General features: G+C 46.0%; 1 protein-coding gene across 1 annotated transcript in view; it reads left to right on the forward strand.

Moving 5' to 3' along the window:
- The window catches only part of LOC135531822 (heparan sulfate glucosamine 3-O-sulfotransferase 3B1-like), a 24,214-nt gene extending 3,842 nt beyond the window's left edge, over positions 1-20,372 (forward strand). The window contains exon 2 of the mRNA XM_064959609.1: positions 16,206-20,372. Within this exon, the coding sequence (XP_064815681.1) occupies positions 16,206-16,833 (628 nt within the window). The 3' untranslated portion in view covers positions 16,834-20,372. The remainder of the gene's footprint in view (positions 1-16,205) is intronic.
- The last annotated feature ends 263 nt before the right edge of the window (positions 20,373-20,635 follow it).

Consider the following 20,635-nt stretch of genomic DNA (forward strand, 5'->3'; position numbering starts at 1 on the left):
ACAGCTTTCATTCAGTTTGACAGTTCCTTCTAGAGCTCAGACAAACATTCTACAGCTTCCATTCAGTTTGACAGTTCCTTCTGGAGCTCAGACAAATATTCTATAGCTTCCATTCAGTTTGACAGTTCCTTCTGGAGCTCAGACAAACATTCTATAGCTTCCATTCAGTTTGACAGTTCCTTCTAGAGCTCAGACAAACATTCTACAGCTTTCATTCAGTTTGACAGTTCCTTCTAGAGCTCAGACAAACATTCTACAGCTTTCATTCAGTTTGACAGTTCCTTCTGGAGCTCAGAGAAACATTATAGAGCTTCTATTCAGTTTTTCTTCTGGAGTTTAGACCCAAACAGCACATGGTTTACTGCCAGGAGTAAACAGACTAAATCATGACATCATCCCCTAGCAGCCAGAAGCATCGTAATTCAATTGAGTGCTCCCGGTTCCAGGGATTGATTCTTAGGCTGTAATTCCCTTTATGACAACACAGCTTTAACCATGCTTGGTTCCCAAATGACACCCTATTCCCTATATAGAGCACTACTTCTGACCGGAGCACATAGAGCTCATATCACACTATGTAGGGCATAGGGTGCCACTTGGGACACGGACAATGAGTTAATTTCAAATTCCAGGGATCCAAAGCTATAGGAACAGTGAACAGTTTGTCCAGTGTTCATGTGTGGTTGTAATGATCAATATCTCAGTGCATCTCAGTGAGTTCCCATTGTTAGCTAGACCTGTTGTAACCCACAGCATCACAACAGACCTCTCTCTGTTCTGAACAACTATAACCTGTTCCTGATTCAATCATTGACATGACCTCCATAAAGTATCAGAGTGATATGTAAAGTTCAATCATTTCAGGAATTCTGCGGTTTTTAATTGAAGACTGAAAGACAGCAGATGAGACACTTTGTCAACATTGAAACGTGTACCTTTGTTGGTTTCTTTGAGGAGCCGTCTAAATGGACTTGAGCCATATAAATGGACTTGAGCCATCTAAATGGACTTGAGCCGTCTAAATGGACTTGAGCCATCTAAATGGACTTGAGCCGTCTAAATGGACTTGAGCCGTCTAAATGGACTTGAGCCGTCTAAATGGACTTGAGCCGTCTAAATGGACTTGAGCCATCTAAATGGACTTGAGCCGTCTAAATGGACTTGAGCCATCTAAATGGACTTGAGCCGTCTAAATGGACTTGAGCCGTCTAAATGGACTTGAGCCGTCTAAATGGACTTGAGCCATCTAAATGGACTTGAGCCATCTAAATGGACTTGAGCCGTCTAAATGGACTTGAGCCATCTAAATGGACTTGAGCCGTCTAAATGGACTTGAGCCGTCTAAATGGACTTGAGCCATCTAAATGGACTTGAGCCGTCTAAATGGACTTGAGCCGTCTAAATGGACTTGAGCCGTCTAAATGGACTTGAGCCATCTAAATGGACTTGAGCCGTCTAAATGGACTTGAGCCATCTAAATGGACTTGAGCCATCTGAATGGACTTGAGCCGTCTAAATGGACTTGAGACATCTAAATGGACTTGAGCCATGGAGATTAGCAGTCAATGTCAACGGCTCCTTAATGCTACGAGTTCAACGCTGTCTTCATCAACCTCTCTTCATAACTCTACAATGGAAGAAGACATGGGAGCCACGTTCAAACGACTTCTGGGTTCAGCTGCTCCAAGAGTTTCCAGACAGATTTAGGAGACTTGTGTTGAGGTTGACCAACGCACTGTGACGGGGTGCATCTTCACTGACTGAGAAAAGAAGAGATGACATTCATCAAGGAACGGACAGTTTCTCCCTCTGGTGGTTTATGGAGTCTTGAAGCATCATATTTCATGCAGGTTCATGACTGTGTAGGTCTACAGTGAGTATCCACAGTGGAGAAACACAGTGCAGGTTCATGACTGTGTAGGTCTACAGTGAGGATCCACAGTGGAGAAACACAGTGCAGGTTCATGACTGTGTAGGTCTACAGTGAGTATCCACAGTGGAGAAACACAGTGCAGGTGTGTATGTAGGATGTAATGAAAGAACCCTGTATCTGATTGCCTGGAGTGGTTGTTAGGTTAATTAAAAGCCCTCAGCTTGAGTAACGCCCAGCCAGACCATTCAGACCCCAGTCAGACCCCAGCCAGACCATTCAGACCCCAGTCAGACCAGAGCACCAAGACCTCAGACAGCCAAGGAACACTACAGCCACCCCTTAATGATGCTTCTGTTCAGGGACTAGGGAGGGAGGGAGGGAGGGAGTGAGGGAGAGGGAGGGAGGGAGGGAGGGAGGGAGGGAGGGAGGGAGGGAGGGAGGGAGTGAGGGAGAGGGAGGGAGGGAGGGGAAACCCCACAGGTCTCTGTACTAATGACCATCACTAGTGACCGTCACCACCCTGGATCAACAGAGTCATCTCCCTCTACTCTGTCTTTTAGTGAAGTCACAGTGGATGGAGGGAGGGCCGAGGTCACATGGTCCTCCACATACCAACCAGTAAACTTACTGTTAAAACATTCTAGATGATCAGAAAGGGTGCCAGTTATTCAGGGTTACTTGAGCAGGCCCAACTCGTTCACCATGGAGGACAGTCCTTTTACCATGAGGTCAGTGATTTCAGTGTTGGTCCTAACTTTATCCTTAGGAGGGGATGGACAGGGAGAGGGTATGGTGTGGCTTGACTAACTCTCGTAAAGCCTCCACCACTGAGCTTGGGGAGAGGAGGTGCAGGGGAGGGGAGAGAGGTGGCTGAGGAGCAGCTCTGCTGGGTGGCCTGGTTCAGGCCCGTCCCCCGTGGAGGCATGGATCTCTGCTGCCCACATCTCCACACTGTTGGTCCAACACCCTGCAGTCTAGAGCCACACAGAGAGGACAGGCCATACACATAGAATAACTACAACACACAATATGGTCGCCTTGAAAGGGGATTCTCATCTAGTCCTTCTATTTCTATGGCCAAGGCCTGGCGCAGCGGGGACTCCGGCTACAGATATAGCCAGTTGGCCACGCTTTCATGGAATATAGACGTGCTTACACCAAGAGGCAGAAAGACAGGAGCTGCCAGACAAATTGTAGGCTGCACGCTCACACATACAGGAGGGAGGGAGGGTGGGAGAAGGGAACGTGGGAGGAGGGAACACGGGAGGAGGGAGCGCGGGAGGAGGGAGCGCGGGAGGAGGGAACGCGGGAGGAGGGAACGCGGGAGGAGGGAGGGCGGGAGGAGGGAGGGCGGGAGGAGGGAAGGCGGGAGGAAGGAGTGCGGGAGGAAGGAACTCCCAAAGGCCGTGGGAATGTTCTTTTCCATTCCAACCTTCCTCCTTTCTCCATAAGTCACTGTTTTATTTCCCAGTTAGACTTCTTGACTTATTCTCTTCTTGATACTATGAATTTAGAGAGTAGAACATTTTGAATTATTCTCTTCTTGATACAATGAATTTAGAGAGTAGAACATCTGGGCACCACATGCTGCTGGAATCAAAAGGCATGAAGTGATTCTGGAAAACGACCCCGTTCTGTTGAAATGTGACATGAAGTGATCCTGGAAAATGAACCCATTTTGTTGAAATATGATAGTGTGGGGTTTTTCTATTCTCGTCAGCTTGCTATCTCACTGACATTGTCAGAGGAAGGGAAACAGTTTTTCTAACCCTAAACAGAGCTGGGTTGGAGCTGGGTGGGAGCTGGGTGGGAGCTGGGTGGGAGCTTGGTGGGAGCTGGGTGGGAGCTGGGTGGGAGCTGGGTCGGAGCTTGGTGGGAGCTGGGTCGGAGCTGGGTGGGAGCTGGGTCGGAGCTGGGTGGGAGCTGGGTTGGAGCTTGGTGGGAGCTGGGTCGGAGCTGGGTGGGAGCTTGGTGATAGCTGGGTCGGAGCTGTGTGGGAGCTGGGTTGGAGCTTGGTGGGAGCTGGGTCGGAGCTGGATCGGAGCTGGGTGGGAGCTGGGTGGGAGCTGGGTGGGAGCTGGGTTGGAGCTGGTTTGGAGCTGGGTTTGGGATAGGTATATACAGAGAAAGATGGGGTTGAGTCCCAATTAGCACCCTATCCCCTATATAATGCACTACGTTTGACCAGAGCATTATAGGCCCTGGTCAAAAGTAGTGCCTTTTCTAGGAAATGTGCCGTTGGGGACGCAGCCAGAGACAGGGCAGTAAATTGAAAGTGAGTCTTTAGATCTGCAGTGGCGGTGGGGGTGTACAGCTGTCTGAAAGAGGAGCAGAGGAACCCCTGGGGTTTATATTAACCCTAGTGATAATAGAACAGGGCCATTTGAGGGAAACGTGATTTCTCTTCACTTTACGTTGTATGCAAATGTCCCTCAGGAGCGGGAAAGTGCTTTTTCAACTTGAATCCTTCGGAATGTTGCCTGCAAATGGAACTCTGGGATCTGGAACTCTGGGTTCTGGAACTCTGGGATCTGGAACTCTGGGTTCTGGAACTCTGGGTTCTGGAGGCCAGCAGGATGGACAGCTTGTTAACACTGAGCCTCAGTGTTCTCTATGCTGTTCTGAGGGAGCTCCCTCTCCTCCTGAGGTGTTTCAGAGGGAGAAGTTATATTTCCCTTCAGGTAGTTCATACAAGTACAAGTTCTTTTAGCTGACTACAAACCCTTAGTAGTTTTTATGGACACAGGGGAATGAAATGGTTTAAGAAGCAGGAAAGCCATCCATGTAGATTCTTCCCAGCTAAATTCAATGCATCAGCATATTGATAGGCAGGAAAAGAACAGAACATCTGTTGAGAATGAGGAACGGGCCCAACGGGGGGTGTGTAGGGCTACAGTAGGTATCGAAATATGCTGACATTTATTTCTGAACATTCCCAAAATAGTTGACTTTAGCTGACGCAGCTGTGTGAACGGTATTGGTTAAGACCTACTTTTACTTCTTGGAGTTCAATAGCTGGAAAACTATTATCAATCAGGGATGGAAACTGTAATTTCAGGTGGTACGACCTGGGGGTTTTATAGGCGGTCATCAGACCACAGCACTTTGTCAGACACTTAGAAGAACATGAACACATTGTGGTTCAGTTCAGTTGTTGTTCATTCTCTCCTTCTCTATCCTCCTGGAGTTGTTGTTTAGTTCTCTCCTTCTCTGTCCTCCTGGAGTTGTTGTTTAGTTCTCTCCTTCTCTGTCCTCCTGGAGTTGTTTAGTTCTCTCCTTCTCTATCCCCCTGGAGTTGTTGTGTAGTTCTCTCCTTCTCTGTCCTCCTGGAGTTGTTGTGTAGTTCTCTCCTTCTCTATCCCCCTGGAGTTGTTGTTTAGTTCTCTCCTTCTCTGTCCTCCTGGAGTTGTTTAGTTCTCTCCTTCTCTGTCCTCCTGGAGTTGTTTAGTTCTCTCCTTCTCTATCCCCCTGGAGTTGTTGTGTAGTTCTCTCCTTCTCTGTCCTCCTGGAGTTGTTTAGTTCTCTCCTTCTCTGTCCTCCTGGAGTTGTTTAGTTCTCTCCTTCTCTATCCTCCTGGAGTTGTTGTTTAGTTCTCTCCTTCTCTGTCCTCCTGGAGTTGTTTAGTTCTCTCCTTCTCTATCCCCCTGGAGTTGTTGTTTAGTTCTCTCCTTCTCTGTCCTCCTGGAGTTGTTGTTCATTCTCTCCTTCTCTGTCCTCCTGGAGTTGTTGTGTAGTTCTCTCCTTCTCTGTCCTCCTGGAGTTGTTTAGTTCTCTCCTTCTCTGTCCTCCTGGAGTTGTTGTTCATTCTCTCCTTCTCTGTCCTCCTGGAGTTGTTGTTTAGTTCTCTCCTTCTCTGTCCTCCTGGAGTTGTTGTGTAGTTCTCTCCTTCTCTGTCCTCCTGGAGTTGTTGTTTAGTTCTCTCCTTCTCTGTCCTCCTGGAGTTGTTGTTTAGTTCTCTCCTTCTCTGTCCTCCAGGAGTTGTTGTTTAGTTCTCTCCTTCTCTGTCCTCCTGGAGTTGTTGTGTAGTTCTCTCCTTCTCTGTCCTCCTGGAGTTGTTGTTTAGTTCTCTCCTTCTCTGTCCTCCTGGAGTTGTTGTGTAGTTCTCTCCTTCTCTGTCCTCCTGGAGTTGTTTAGTTCTCTCCTTCTCTATCCTCCAGGAGTTGTTGTTTAGTTCTCTCCTTCTCTGTCCTCCTGGAGTTGTTGTGTAGTTCTCTCCTTCTCTGTCCTCCTGGAGTTGTTTAGTTCTCTCCTTCTCTGTCCTCCTGGAGTTGTTGTGTAGTTCTCTCCTTCTCTGTCCTCCTGGAGTTGTTGTTTAGTTCTCTCCTTCTCTGTCCTCCTGGAGTTGTTGTGTAGTTCTCTCCTTCTCTGTCCTCCTGGAGTTGTTTAGTTCTCTCCTTCTCTGTCCTCCTGGAGTTGTTGTGTAGTTCTCTCCTTCTCTGTCCTCCTGGAGTTGTTGTGTAGTTCTCTCCTTCTCTGTCCTCCTGGAGTTGTTGTTTAGTTCTCTCCTTCTCTGTCCTCCTGGAGTTGTTGTGTAGTTCTCTCCTTCTCTATCCTCCAGGAGTTGTTGTTTAGTTCTCTCCTTCTCTGTCCTCCTGGAGTTGTTGTTTAGTTCTCTCCTTCTCTGTCCTCCTGGAGTTGTTTAGTTCTCTCCTTCTCTATCCTCCAGGAGTTGTTGTTTAGTTCTCTAGACCTGTACATCTCTGATGTTATTACTGATCAGGTCCTGTCAGACTGTTGTCCATCTCTGATGTTATTACTGATCAGGTCCTGTCAGACTGTTATCCATCTCTGATGTTATTACTGATCAGGTCCTGTCAGACTGTTGTCCATCTCTGATGTTATTACTGATCAGATCCTGTCAGACTGTTATCCATCTCTGATGTTATTACTGATCAGATCCTGTCAGACTGTTGTCCATCTCTGATGTTATTACTGATCAGGTCCTGTCAGACTGTTGTCCATCTCTGATGTTATTACTGATCAGATCCTGTCAGACTGTAGACCTGCACATCCCTGCAGCAGCTCGGATAGAGCCATGAGTTGGATTACCAAAGTAATTTATCAAACAAATCACCAAGCAGGAAACATATAACTTTGGGCAGGAAGAAGTTTCTTTCGCAGAATATTTTGTCACATTTTGCTGAACATTTATTTTGCTGACTGTAAGTCGCTCTGGATAAGTCTGCTAAACGGTCAAAATGTATAACTGTAATTGATCCATCCATGTCACCCTGACAGAGGTGTTGGTTCTGTTCTGTTAACAGCAGGGAGGCAGAGAGTGATAAAACTGCTATGCGGTAGCGCAAGGCTAAAAGTGACAGATCTATAGGTGGCAAGGAGCTAACCCCAAAGGTTGCTGGTTCAAATCCCCAGCCAACTAGGTAAAACATCTGTTCATGTGCGCTTGAGCAAGGCACTTAACCTTAATTAACCCTGTATGTCTCTCTGGATGAGAGCGTCTGTTAAATGACTAAAATGTAAAACCAGAGGAGGGCATACACATTACGCCTCTTCTCTGCCCTTCTCCACTCACCTTCTCTCTAGACCTGGGCCTCTTCTCTGCCCTTCACTCACCTTCTCTCTAGACCTGGGCCTCTTCTCTGCCCTTCTCCTCTCATCTTCTCTCTAGACCTGGGCCTCTTCTCTGCCCTTCACTCACCTTCTCTCTAGACCTGGGCCTCTTCTCCGCCCTTCTCCTCTCATCTTCACTCTAGACCTGGGCCTCTTCTCTGCCCTTCTCCTCACATCTTCACTCTAGACCTGGGCCTCTTCTCTGCCCTTCTCCTCTCATCTTCTCTCTAGACCTGGGCCTCTTCGCCGCCCTTCTCCTCTCATCTTCACTCTAGACCTGGGCCTCTTCTCTGCCCTTCTCCTCTCATCTTCTCTCTAGACCTGGGCCTCTTCGCTGCCCTTCTCCTCTCATCTTCTCTCTAGACCTGGGCCTCTTCTCTGCCCTTCTCCTCTCATCTTCACTCTAGACCTGGGCCTCTTCTCTGCCCTTCTCCTCTCATCTTCACTCTAGACCTGGGCCTCTTCTCTGCCCTTCTCCTCTCATCTTCTCTCTAGACCTGGGCCTCTTCGCCGCCCTTCTCCTCTCATCTTCACTCTAGACCTGGGCCTCTTCTCTGCCCTTCTCCTCTCATCTTCACTCTAGACCTGGGCCTCTTCTCTGCCCTTCTCCTCTCATCTTCTCTCTAGACCTGGGCCTCTTCGCCGCCCTTCTCCTCTCATCTTCTCTCTAGACCTGGGCCTTCTTCCAACTGTTAATCAGGTGGCCTTGATTCCTGCTGCTGCATATTGCTGGTATGAGAAGAGTCGAGGAGTGGATAGAAAAGGAGGGGAGGAGAGCATGGGAAAACCTTTCTCTGCATTATCTGTGTTGACAGGAATGCTGTAGAGATAATGGGACATCAGAGCAAAGTGAAGAAGGTACTGAGTGCACAGAGAGAGAGACTGAGAGAGAGAGAGAGAGAGAGAGAGAGAGAGAGAGAGAGAGAGAGAGAGAGAGAGAGAACGTCTTTTACGCGGTTGATAAGAGAATGTTCCACCGGTATCTAAGACCAAAGAACGGCCTCATCGTTCCTTCTAAGAAGCTGTTCTCTTTGATTCATGTCTGGAACTTGTCTAACAGAAATGTTGCCAGATTATTCTGTGTGTCTGCATACCATCACCTCTTATCCCGTGTCTGGTGGTCTGAGGAGAGGAGTGGTTCCCACAGTAGTTGAGATTCTATAGTCCTGGTGATTCCTCCCTCTGAGCTGGTAGATAGTAGTAGACCCTAAAGTCCTGGTGAATCCTCTCCTCTGAGCTGGTAGATAGTAGTAGACCCTATGGTCCTGGTGAATCCTCCCCTCTGAGCTGGTAGATAGTAGTAGACACTATAGTCATGGTGAATCCTCCCCTCTGAGCTGGTAGATAGTAGTAGACACTATAGTCATGGTGAATCCTCCCCTCTGAGCTGGTAGATAGTAGTAGACACTATATTCCTGGTGAATCCTCCCCTCTGAGCTGGTAGATAGTAGTAGACACTATAGTCCTGGTGAATCCTCCCCTCTGAGCTGGTAGATAGTAGTAGACCCTATAGTCCTGGTGAATCCTCCCCTCTGAGCTGGTAGATAGTAGTAGACACTATGGTCCTGGTGAATCCTCCCCTCTGAGCTGGTAGATAGTAGTAGACTATAGTCCTGGTGAATCCTCCCTCTGAGCTGGTAGATAGTAGTAGACCCTATAGTCCTGGTGAATCGTGTCTGTTTAAATTCTAATCATGATTGTAGTTAATAAGTTATTGAAAGCCTGTGCTCACCTCATTCAGATTACAATGGACCAGTTATGTAAGTAACGTTTTATTTGGATATAAATGTAGAGATTAAAGTACATAACTATACACCACACCCCTTCCCCAAGTCAGCCGACAGCAACAGCCAAGCACAACAAGCTCCATACAGCCAGTCAGTCAGGGTTGTAAATTCCTACCTTTGAACCTGTTCCCTGATAGTAACAGATATCAACACTGACCAGCAGCTTCAAACAGCCTCTGTCTAGGAGGAGATTGGTTAATGAAGTTACCTGACAGACCAGCAGCTTCAAACAGCCTCTGTCTAGGAGGAGATTGGTTAATGAAGTTACCTGACAGACCAGCAGCTTCAAACAGCCTCTGTCTAGAAGGAGATTGGTTAATGAAGTTACCTGACAGACCAGCAGCTTCAAACAGCCTCTGTCTAGGGGGAGATTGGTTAATGAAGTTACCGGACAGACCAGCAGCTTCAAACAGCCTCTGTCTAGAAGGAGATTGGTTAATGAAGTTACCTGACAGACCAGCAGCTTCAAACAGCCTCTGTCTAGGAGGAGATTGGTTAATGAAGTTACCTGACAGACCAGCAGCTTCAAACAGCCTCTGTCTAGGAGGAGATTGGTTAATGAAGTTACCTGACAGACCAGCAGCTTCAAACAGCCTCTGTCTAGGAGGAGATTGGTTAATGAAGTTACCTGACAGACCAGCAGCTTCAAACAGCCTCTGTCAAGAAGGAGATTGGTTAATGAAGTTACCTGACAGACCAGCAGCTTCAAACAGCCTCTGTCTAGGGGGAGATTGGTTAATGAAGTTACCTGACAGACCAGCAGCTTCAAACAGCCTCTGTCTAGGGGGAGATTGGTTAATGAAGTTACCTGACAGACCAGCAGCTTCAAACAGCCTCTGTCTAGGGGAGATTGGTTAATGAAGTTACCTGACAGACCAGCAGCTTCAAACAGCCTCTGTCTAGGGGAGATTGGTTAATGAAGTTACCTGACAGACCAGCAGCTTCAAACAGCCTCTGTCTAGGGGGAGATTGGTTAATGAAGTTACCTGACAGACCAGCAGCTTCAAACAGCCTCTGTCTAGGGGGAGATTGGTTAATGAAGTTACCTGACAGACCAGCAGCTTCAAACAGCCTCTGTCTAGGGGGAGATTGGTTAATGAAGTTACCTGACAGACCAGCAGCTTCAAACAGCCTCTGTCTAGGGGAGATTGGTTAATGAAGTTACCTGACAGACCAGCAGACACAACACAGCAGTTTCACAGCTCACACAGACACACAGTGATTAGGGGCTGGAGCTAGGAGTTATTTAGTGGTTCGGGAGGAGGAAGAGGAGGAGGAGGAGGAAGAGCAGGAGGAGGAGGACAGGAAGTGTATGTTACATCTCTATTGGCTGATAGAGGAAGATGCTTTGCAACCTATTGGTTCCTCCAGGCAATCTAGTTTCCACCCTGTGGGCAGTGAGCACATAGCCTGTCTTCTCTTGAGAGCCAGGTCTCTCTCAATAGTAAGGCTCTGCTCACTGAGTCTGTACATAGTCAACGCTTTCCTTCATTTTGTGTCAGTCTCAGTGATCAGTATTCTACCACTATGTACTCTCTGTTTAGGGACAAATATAATTATAGTTCGCTCTGTTTTTTTGTTAATTCTTTCCAATGTGTCAAGTAATTATCTTTTTGTTTTCTCTTGATTTGGTTGGGTCTAATTGTGCTGCTGTCCTGGGGCTCTGTTGGATCTGTTTGTGTTTGTGAACAGAGCCCCAGGACCAGCTTGCTTAGGAGACTCTTCTCCAGGTTCATCTCTCTGTAGGTGATGGCTTTGTTATGGAAGGTTTGGGAATCACTTCATTTTAGGTGGTTGTAGAATTTAATTACTCTTTTCTGGATTTTGATAATTAGCGGGTATTGGCCTAATACTGCTCTGCATGCATGATTTGGTGTTCTACGTTGTACACGGAGGATGTTTTTGCAGAATTCTGCATGCAGAGTGTCAATTTGGTGTTTGTCACATTTGGTAAATGATTGGTCAGTGAGCGGACCCCAGATCTCACAAACAGAAAGGGCAATGGGTTCTGTAACTGAAGTGTTTTTAGACAGGTCCTATTTAGTGTGTAAAATGTTATGTTCCTTTTTACGTATATTGTTTTGTGCTCTGGGGCAATGGTGTCGAGATGGAATTTGTATTTGTCGTCCTGGCAACTGGACCTTTTTTGGAACACCATTATTTTTGGTCTTACTGAGATTTACTGTCAGGGCCCTGGTCTGGCAGAATCTGTGCAGAATATCTAAGTGCTGCTGTAGGCTTTCCTTGGTTGGGGACAGAAGCACCAGATCATCAGCAAATAGTAGAATTTGATTTAGTAGGTTGATCTGCATACCTGTCTCACCCCACAGCCTTGTGGAAAGAAATGTGTGTTTCTTGCCAATTTTAACAACACTTGTTTTGTGTGTACATGTCCTATGATTTCCCCCCAACACCGCTTTCAGACAATCTGTATAGAAAACCCTCACTTCTCTCTCTCTCTCTCTCTCTCTCTCTCTCTATCTATCTCATTCTCCTCTCTCACTCTCTCTCTCTCTCTCTCTCTCTCTCTCTCTCTCTCTCTCTCTCTCTCTCTCTCTCTCTCTCTCTCTCTCTGTCTCGCTCCCTTTCATTCTCCTCTCTCTCTCTCTCTCTCTCTCTCTCTCTCTCTCTCTCTCTCTCTCTCTCTCTATCTCTCTCCCTGTCTCTCTCTCTCTCTATCTCTCTGTCTCTCTCTCTCTCTCTCTCTCTCTCTCTGCTCTGTCTCTCTCTCTCTCTCTCTCTCTCTCTGTCTCTATCTCTCTTTCTCTCTCTTTCTCTATCTCTCTCTCTCTTTCCCCTCTCTCTCTCTATCTCTCTCTCTCTCTCTCCCTGTTTCTCTCTCTCTCTCTCATATCTATCTAATGCATTATTCATCCATCTTCCATCCAGGTTTGTTTTGCTCTGGGACTAAAGTGTGCAGTTTGATTGGTAGTACGTTTCTCTGTGACTCCCTCAGGGCCTTGACAAAATGCACTCCGCTTGTGTATCCAAGAGATACGGCATATAATTGCAGAAGTGTTGCAGTGATGCTGATAGCGAGCTGTAGTGGTTGGTGTTCTGTTCACACCTCACACAGTAATAGGGAGAGAGGGAGATGGAAACGCATGAGTGTAGTGGAGAGAGATGTATCGAGAGACTAATGGGGAAGAGGTTTTGTTGGTTTATGTGATTGCGACAGAAGGAAAGAGCAACCCCCTGTGTGTTTGTATTGGAGTAATGAGGTCTTTCCAAAAGGAGCGTTCCCCATAGGTCAAGGACCCACCCCACGGCTCCAGTCGGCAGTGCTCAGCTAGGGCTTTACCATGCCTGTTTCTGCAGGAGTTGGTCACACATATTCAGACGGAGATCAGCAAATACCCTACTTTTGACAAAGTAGTAGTTTAGTAGTATTTATAACTGTGTTAGTCATTGTTAAAAAATAGTAATAACTCTACTTACGAGACATATACTATCAACCATAGATATATACTAACAACCATAGATATATACTATCAACCATCTCCTCATGTTAGTGACTGTACTATAGTAGTATTAGATATATACTACCAACCAACCATCTCCTAATGTTAGTGACTGTACTATAGTAGTATTAGATATATACTATCAACCATCTCCTAATGTTAGTGACTGTACTATAGTAGTATTAGATATATACTACCAACCATCTCCTAATGTTAGTGACTGTACTATAGTAGTATTAGATATATACTACCAACCATCTCCTAATGTTAGTGACTGTACTATAGTAGTATTAGATATATACTACCAACCATCTCCTAATGTTAGTGACTGTACTATAGTAGTATTAGATATATACTACCAACCATCTCCTAATGTTAGTGACTGTACTATAGTAGTATTAGATATATACTACCAACCATCTCCTAATGTTAGTGACTGTACTATAGTAGTATTAGATATATACTACCAACCATCTCCTAATGTTAGTGACTGTACTATAGTAGTATTAGATATATACTACCAACCATCTCCTAATGTTAGTGACTGTACTATAGTAGTATTAGATATATACTACCAACCATCTCCTAATGTTAGTGACTGTACTATAGTAGTATTAGATATATACTACCAACCATCTCCTAATGTTAGTGACTGTACTATAGTAGTATTAGATATATACTACCAACCATCTCCTAATGTTAGTGACTGTACTATAGTAGTATTAGATATATACTACCAACCATCTCCTAATGTTAGTGACTGTACTATAGTAGTATTAGATATACTACCAACCAACCATCTCCTAATGTTAGTGACTGTACTATAGTAGTATTAGATATATACTACCAACCATCTCCTAATGTTAGTGACTGTACTATAGTAGTTTTAGATATACTATCAACCAACCATCTCCTAATGTTAGTGACTGTACTATAGTAGTATTAGATATATACTACCAACCATCTCCTAATGTTAGTGACTGTACTATAGTAGTATTAGATATATACTACCAACCATCTCCTAATGTTAGTGACTGTACTATAGTAGTATTAGATATATACTACCAACCATCTCCTAATGTTAGTGACTGTACTATAGTAGTATTAGATATATACTACCAACCATCTCCTAATGTTAGTGACTGTACTATAGTAGTATTAGATATATACTACCAACCATCTCCTAATGTTAGTGACTGTACTATAATAGTTTTAGATATACTATCAACCAACCATCTCCTAATGTTAGTGACTGTACTAATGTAATGTTATCTATCTGTCTTCCTCTTTTCTCCACTACCCTGCCTCCTCCCCTCCCTTCCCTCCTCCCCTCCTTCCTCCCCTCCTTCCTCCACTCCCTCCTACCCTCTCTCCTACACTCCTTCCTCCCCTCCCTCCAACCCTCCCTCCTCCCTTACCCCTCTAAGGCACTAAGCACTAGTCTACTACCCCTCATTAGTCTACTACCCCTCACTAGTCTACTACCCCTCACTAGTCTACTACCCCTCACTAGTCTACTACCCCTCACTAGTCTACTACCCCTCTAAGTCACTAAGCACTCGTCTTCTAGCACTCCCTAGTCTACTACCCCTCTAAGTCACTAAGCACTAGTCTTCTAGCCCTCACTAGTCTACTACCCCTCTAACTCACTAAGCACTAGTCTTCTACCCCCCACTAGTCTACTACCCCTCACTAGTCTACTACCCCTCACTAGTCTACTACCCCTATCTCCCTCCCTCCTTTCCTATCCTTCTAATGCACTTCAAGGACTAATACCCCTAATGCCTATGTGTTTAGGCTTAGTTGAAATCTCTGGTGGCCCACTTTAGCCATTACCCTGAGCCCTGGTCATTACCCTGGTCTGGGGCTGCAGTTAACTGGCTAATTTATTATCTAAAAGAGTCAGGTCAGCTCAGTAAGAGGGACTGGACAGACAGACAGACAGACAGACAGACAGACAGACAGACAGACAGACAGACAGACAGACAGACAGACAGACAGTTTTGACCTTAATCAGTTTTGATCTTTATATCATAATGAATAAGATTACATGGACAGGGGGATCTGATCCTAGATCAGCGTTCCTATTCCACAACGCCTGATCCTTTATGTCTCCGTGAGTTATCTGACCTGAATGCACAGTCTGACTACTCCTAAACTATAGCCTGGATGCTGCATCGTCCCAGGCTGTAACTCCTGAACCACACAGTGCTATATGTGTCTTAGCCCAATACTAACCTCTCCATCTCTCCACCTCTCTATCTCTCCACCTCTCCATCTCTCCACCTCTCCACCTCTCCATGTCTCAACCTCTCCATCTCTCCACCTCTCTATCTCTCCATCTCTACACCTCTCCATCTCTCCACCTCTCCATGTCTCAACCTCTCCATGTCTCAACCTCTCCACCTCTCTACTTCTCCATCTCTACACCTCTCCATCTCTCCATCTCTCCACCTCTCCATCTCTCCATGTCTCAACCTCTCCACCTCTCCACCTCTCTACTTCTCCATCTCTACACCTCTCCATCTCTCCATCTCTCCACCTCTCCATCTCTTCATGTCTCCACCTCTCTACTTCTCCACCTATCCATGTCTCAACCTCTCCATCTCTCCACCTCTCCATCTCTCCATCTCTACACCTCTCCATCTCTCCATCTCTCCACCTCTCCATCTCTCCATGTCTCAACCTCTCCACCTCTCTACTTCTCCATCTCTACACCTCTCCATCTCTCCATCTCTCCACCTCTCCATCTCTACACCTCTCCATCTCTCCACCTCTCCATCTCTCCATGTCTCCACCTCTCCATCTCTCCACCTCTACATCTCTCCACCTCTACATCTCTCCATCTCTCCACCTCTCCATCTCTACACCTCTCCATCTCTCCACCTCTCCATCTCTCCATGTCTCCACCTCTCTACTTCTCCACCTATCCATGTCTCAACCTCTCCATCTCTCCACCTCTCCATCTCTCCATCTCTACACCTCTCCATCTCTCCATGTCTCAACCTCTCCACCTCTCTACTTCTCCATCTCTACACCTCTCCATCTCTCCATCTCTCCACCTCTCCATCTCTACACCTCTCCATCTCTCCATCTCTCCACCTCTCCATCTCTCCATGTCTCCACCTCTCTACTTCTCCACCTATCCATGTCTCCACCTCTCCACCTCTCTACTTCTCCACCTCTCCACCTCTCCATCTCTCCACCTCTCCACCTCTCCATCTCTCCATGTCTCAACCTCCCCACCTCTCTACTTCTCCATCTCTACACCTCTCCACCTCTCCACCTCTCCATCTTTCCACCTCTCCACCTCTCCACCTCTCCAACTCTCCACCTCTCCACCTCTCCATCTTTCCACCTCTCCACCTCTCCATCTCTCCACCTCTCCATCTTTCCACCTCTCCACCTCTCCACCTCTCCAACTCTCCACCTCTCCATCTCATGGAGTGCTTCACAGTCCTGTCTTTATCCTGTGTATATAATAACAAACCTCTCCATCTCTCCTCTCCTTAGAGACCGTATGCCTGAGACTCAGGAGGGTCAGATCACCATGGAGAAGACCCCCAGCTACTACGTCACTAAAGCCGTCCCGGCCCGTATCCACACCATGTCCCCAGACACCAGGCTGATTGTGGTGGTCCGAGACCCCGTCACCAGGGCCATCTCAGACTACACTCAGACCCGCTCCAAGAAACCTGACGTCCCCTCCTTTGAGAGCCTCGCCTTCAAGAACAGAACTACGGGTCTCATCGACACGTCCTGGAGCGCCGTCCAGATCGGGATGTATGCCAAGCACCTAGAACGCTGGCTGCAGTACTTCCCCAAGGACCAGCTCCTCTTCATCAGCGGTGAGAGGTTGATCTCCGACCCAGCCGGGGAGATGACACGCGTACAGGACTTCCTGGGGCTCAGGAGGGTGGTCGGTCACAAACACTTTCACTTCAACCCAGCCAAGGGCTTCCCCTGTCTGAAGAGGCCGGAGGGGAATAGTAAACCCCACTGTCTGGGGAAAACCAAAGGAAGGATTCATCCTAATATTGACCCTGAGGTGGTACAGAAGCTGAGGGACTTTTATCAACCTTTCAACAGGAGGTTTTATCAGATGACGGGACATGACTTTGGATGGGGTTCATGGAGCTGAGCGACGGAGACATTGAGGGAATCCGAAATGGAACCCTATTCCCTATGTAGCGCACTACCCTGGTCAATAGTAGTGCACTACCCTGGTCAATAGTAGTGCACTATAATATTGGACAAAATGGCACCCTCTTCCCTATGTAGCGCACTACCCTGGTCAATAGTAGTGCACTACCCTGGTCAATAGTAGTGCACTATAATATTGGACAAAATGGCACCCTCTTCCCTATGTAGCGCACTACCCTGGTTAATAGTAGTGCACTATAATATTGGACAAAATGGCACCCTCTTCCCTATGTAGCGCACTACCCTGGTCAATAGTAGTGCACTATAATATTGGACAAAATGGCACCCTCTTCCCTATGTAGCGCACTACCCTGGTCAATAGTAGTGCACTATAATATTGGACAAAATGGCACCCTCTTCCCTATGTAGCGCACTACCCTGGTCAATAGTAGTGCACTATAATATTGGACAAAATGGCACCCTCTTCCCTATGTAGCGCACTACCCTGGTCAATAGTAGTGCACTACCCTGGTCAATAGTAGTGCACTATAATATTGGACAAAATGGCACCCTCTTCCCTATGTAGCGTACTACCCTGGTCAATAGTAGTGCACTATAATATTGGACAAAATGGCACCCTCTTCCCTATGTAGCGTACTACCCTGGTCAATAGTAGTGCACTATAATATTGGACAAAATGGCACCCTCTTCCCTATGTAGTGCACTACCCTGGTCAAATGTAGTGCACTACCCTGGTCAATAGTAGTGCACTACTGAGGTGTTATGGTGCCCTTTCAGACAGAGATGTTGTATCTTTATTTGAGGGGTTTTAGGTTGTAATTGTAACGTTTTGGAGATATTGTTATACTGTGTATATAAGGCAGCGCGTGTAAAAAGAACAGAAGTCTATTTTATGATAATTTATTTCTAGGATATTATGAACTCACTGAGCTGCCTATCCATGGTTGTTGAGGATCATCACACATCTTTACATTCCTGTTTGTAAAATCTTCATTTGAAGGGCATTTTGTAATCTTGAAATTACCTCAGAAAAATACATGTGCAGGAATTGTGGAAATGAAAATAGAACAGCACAATTCTGTTACGGGTAGCAGCACTCGACCAGCCGGGTTAGACTAGAGCTATTGTTTCCCTTCATATACATGCAATGACTTTATAATGCTGCATCAGCTCATTCTCCCTACCTTTACCACATTGGTTTTTAACATGGCTGTACGAATACCACACCATCTCAGCAAAAATGGTTCAATCACAAAGGTTGGTAGAATGAGGACGTACAAATATTGTAACGACCAGAGAATTAGTGTTGGGTCATTGAACACGGAGGCATCTCTGTAGCCTCTTTGTTTTTAAAAGATGTTAAAACCCACTCCAGGAGTCCAAATCAACCTCCTTAAGATCAGCCTGACCTCCAGAGGTCTGTGGGCCCACTGCATCCACCAGATCAATATATAGAACCCCAGCTGATGCCGTCTGTCTGCGTCCCAAATGGCTCCCTGCTCACTTAATCGTTCACTACTTAAGACCAGAACCCATGGGGCATTTAGGGAACAGGGAACCATTTGGGATGCCCTCCCAGTGTCACTATGACAGCTATATCAATACAGTAATAACTCATCATCACATCAATTACACGTGAGTGATGTCACATTACAGCTGAGTGATGTCACAGTGCAGCTGGGTGATGTTACATTACAGCTGAGTGATGTCACAGTGCAGCTGAGTGATGTCACATTACAGCTGAGTCATGTTACAGTGCAGCTGAGTGATGTAACATTACAGCTGAGTGATGTCACAGTGTAGCTGAGTGATGTCACATTACAGCTGAGTCATGTCACATTACAGCTGAGTGATGTCACATTACAGCTTAGTCATGTCACAGTGCAGCTGAGTGATGTCACATTACAGCTGAGTGATGTCACATTACAGCTGAGTGATGTCACATTACAGCTGAGTCATGTCACAGTGCAGCTGAGTGATGTCACATTACAGCTGAGTGATGTTACATTACAGCTGAGGGATGTCACATTACAGCTGAGTGATGTCACAGTGCAGCTGAGTGATGTCACATTACAGCTGAGTGATGTCACATTACAGCTGAGTGATGTCACAGTGCTGTCTCTGGACTCTCCTGCTATAAAACAAGGATCCGTCAAAAGGACTGCTGTTGGAGCAGATGTTATCACCACAGCCCTCTGTAGTCCTGTTAGGTAAAGTTAACAGGACTGCTGTTGGATCAGATGTTATCACCACAGCCCTCTGTAGTCCTGTTAGGTAAAGTTAACAGGACTGCTGTTGGATCAGATGTTATCACCACAGCCCTCTGTAGTCCTGTTAGGTAAAGTTAACAGGACTGCTGTTGGATCAGATGTTATCACCACAGCCCTCTGTAGTCCTGTTAGGTAAAGTTAACAGGACTGCTGTTGGATCAGATGTTATCACCACAGCCCTCTGTAGTCCTGTTAGGTAAAGTTAACAGGACTGCTGTTGGATCAGATGTTATCACCACAGCCCTCTGTAGTCCTGTTAGGTAAAGTTAACAGGACTGCTGTTGGATCAGATGTTATCACCACAGCCCTCTGTAGTCCTGTTAGGTAAAGTTAACAGGACTGCTGTTGGATCAGATGTTATCACCACAGCCCTCTGTAGTCCTGTTAGGTAAAGTTAACAGGACTGCTGTTGGATCAGATGTTATCACCACAGCCCTCTGTAGTCCTGTTAGGTAAAGTTAACAGGACTGCTGTTGGATCAGATGTTATCACCACAGCCCTCTGTAGTCCTGTTAGGTAAAGTTAACAGGACTGCTGTTGGATCAGATGTTATCACCACAGCCCTCTGTAGTCCTGTTAGGTAAAGTTAACAGGACTGCTGTTGGATCAGATGTTATCACCACAGCCCTCTGTAGTCCTGTTAGGTAAAGTTAACAGGACTGCTGTTGGATCAGATGTTATCACCACAGCCCTCTGTAGTCCTGTTAGGTAAAGTTAACAGTTCTTGGATCAGACCGCATTTATTGGGAACTCAATGGTGCATTGTTGTGTTATTGTTGTTGAAATGGAAATTCAAAGGCTACGATTCAATCCGATCGCACGTTGCAGTGCTCTTGACATCAGAAAGTAAATTCCAGCTGAGCCAATGTTAACAGAGGTTTACCTTGAAGGTCACCTCTGTGAAAGTGGGAACATTACCTCTGTGAAAGTGGGAACATTACCTCTGTGATAGTGTGCAGCGCTGTAGCGAGCCTTCAATTGAATCGTGACCAACGTCTTGCTATTCAGGGCTCACAATTCCTTTCTCCTAAGTCTGTGTATGGGTGAGTTTTATTCATCCCTATACAGAGAGATACGCCAATGACAATGTTTCTACCCATCAAATATGATGATAATGTATTGATAAAAAATCATACATATACAAACATATACATACATGAACAAATCCAATTATTTTGCTGTATAGTTTCCATTTTATAAAGATGTAAATGAGGCCGTTGTGAGTAAAATAGCGTTATTGTTGTTATTTCTTTGAAGTAAGGAATATATCTATTTTACCAAAACAAAATGATCCTCTGAATGTCACATTGTCATAAAACTACACTACACCTTTGACATGTGTTATAACTACATTATAAACAAATCATACAGTCTTATAACCAGCTTATGACCAGCTCATAAAGCCCCTGTCATTTCTCCTCATTGTCTTCGGTGACTACGTCATTGGAGCCCTTAGCACTGAGCACAGTGGCACCAGAGGGGTTGTCTGACGCTTCCCGAACCTCATTA

The sequence above is a fragment of the Oncorhynchus masou genome, unplaced genomic scaffold, assembly GCF_036934945.1.
Source record: "Oncorhynchus masou masou isolate Uvic2021 unplaced genomic scaffold, UVic_Omas_1.1 unplaced_scaffold_1664, whole genome shotgun sequence".
Taxonomy (NCBI): domain Eukaryota; kingdom Metazoa; phylum Chordata; class Actinopteri; order Salmoniformes; family Salmonidae; genus Oncorhynchus; species Oncorhynchus masou.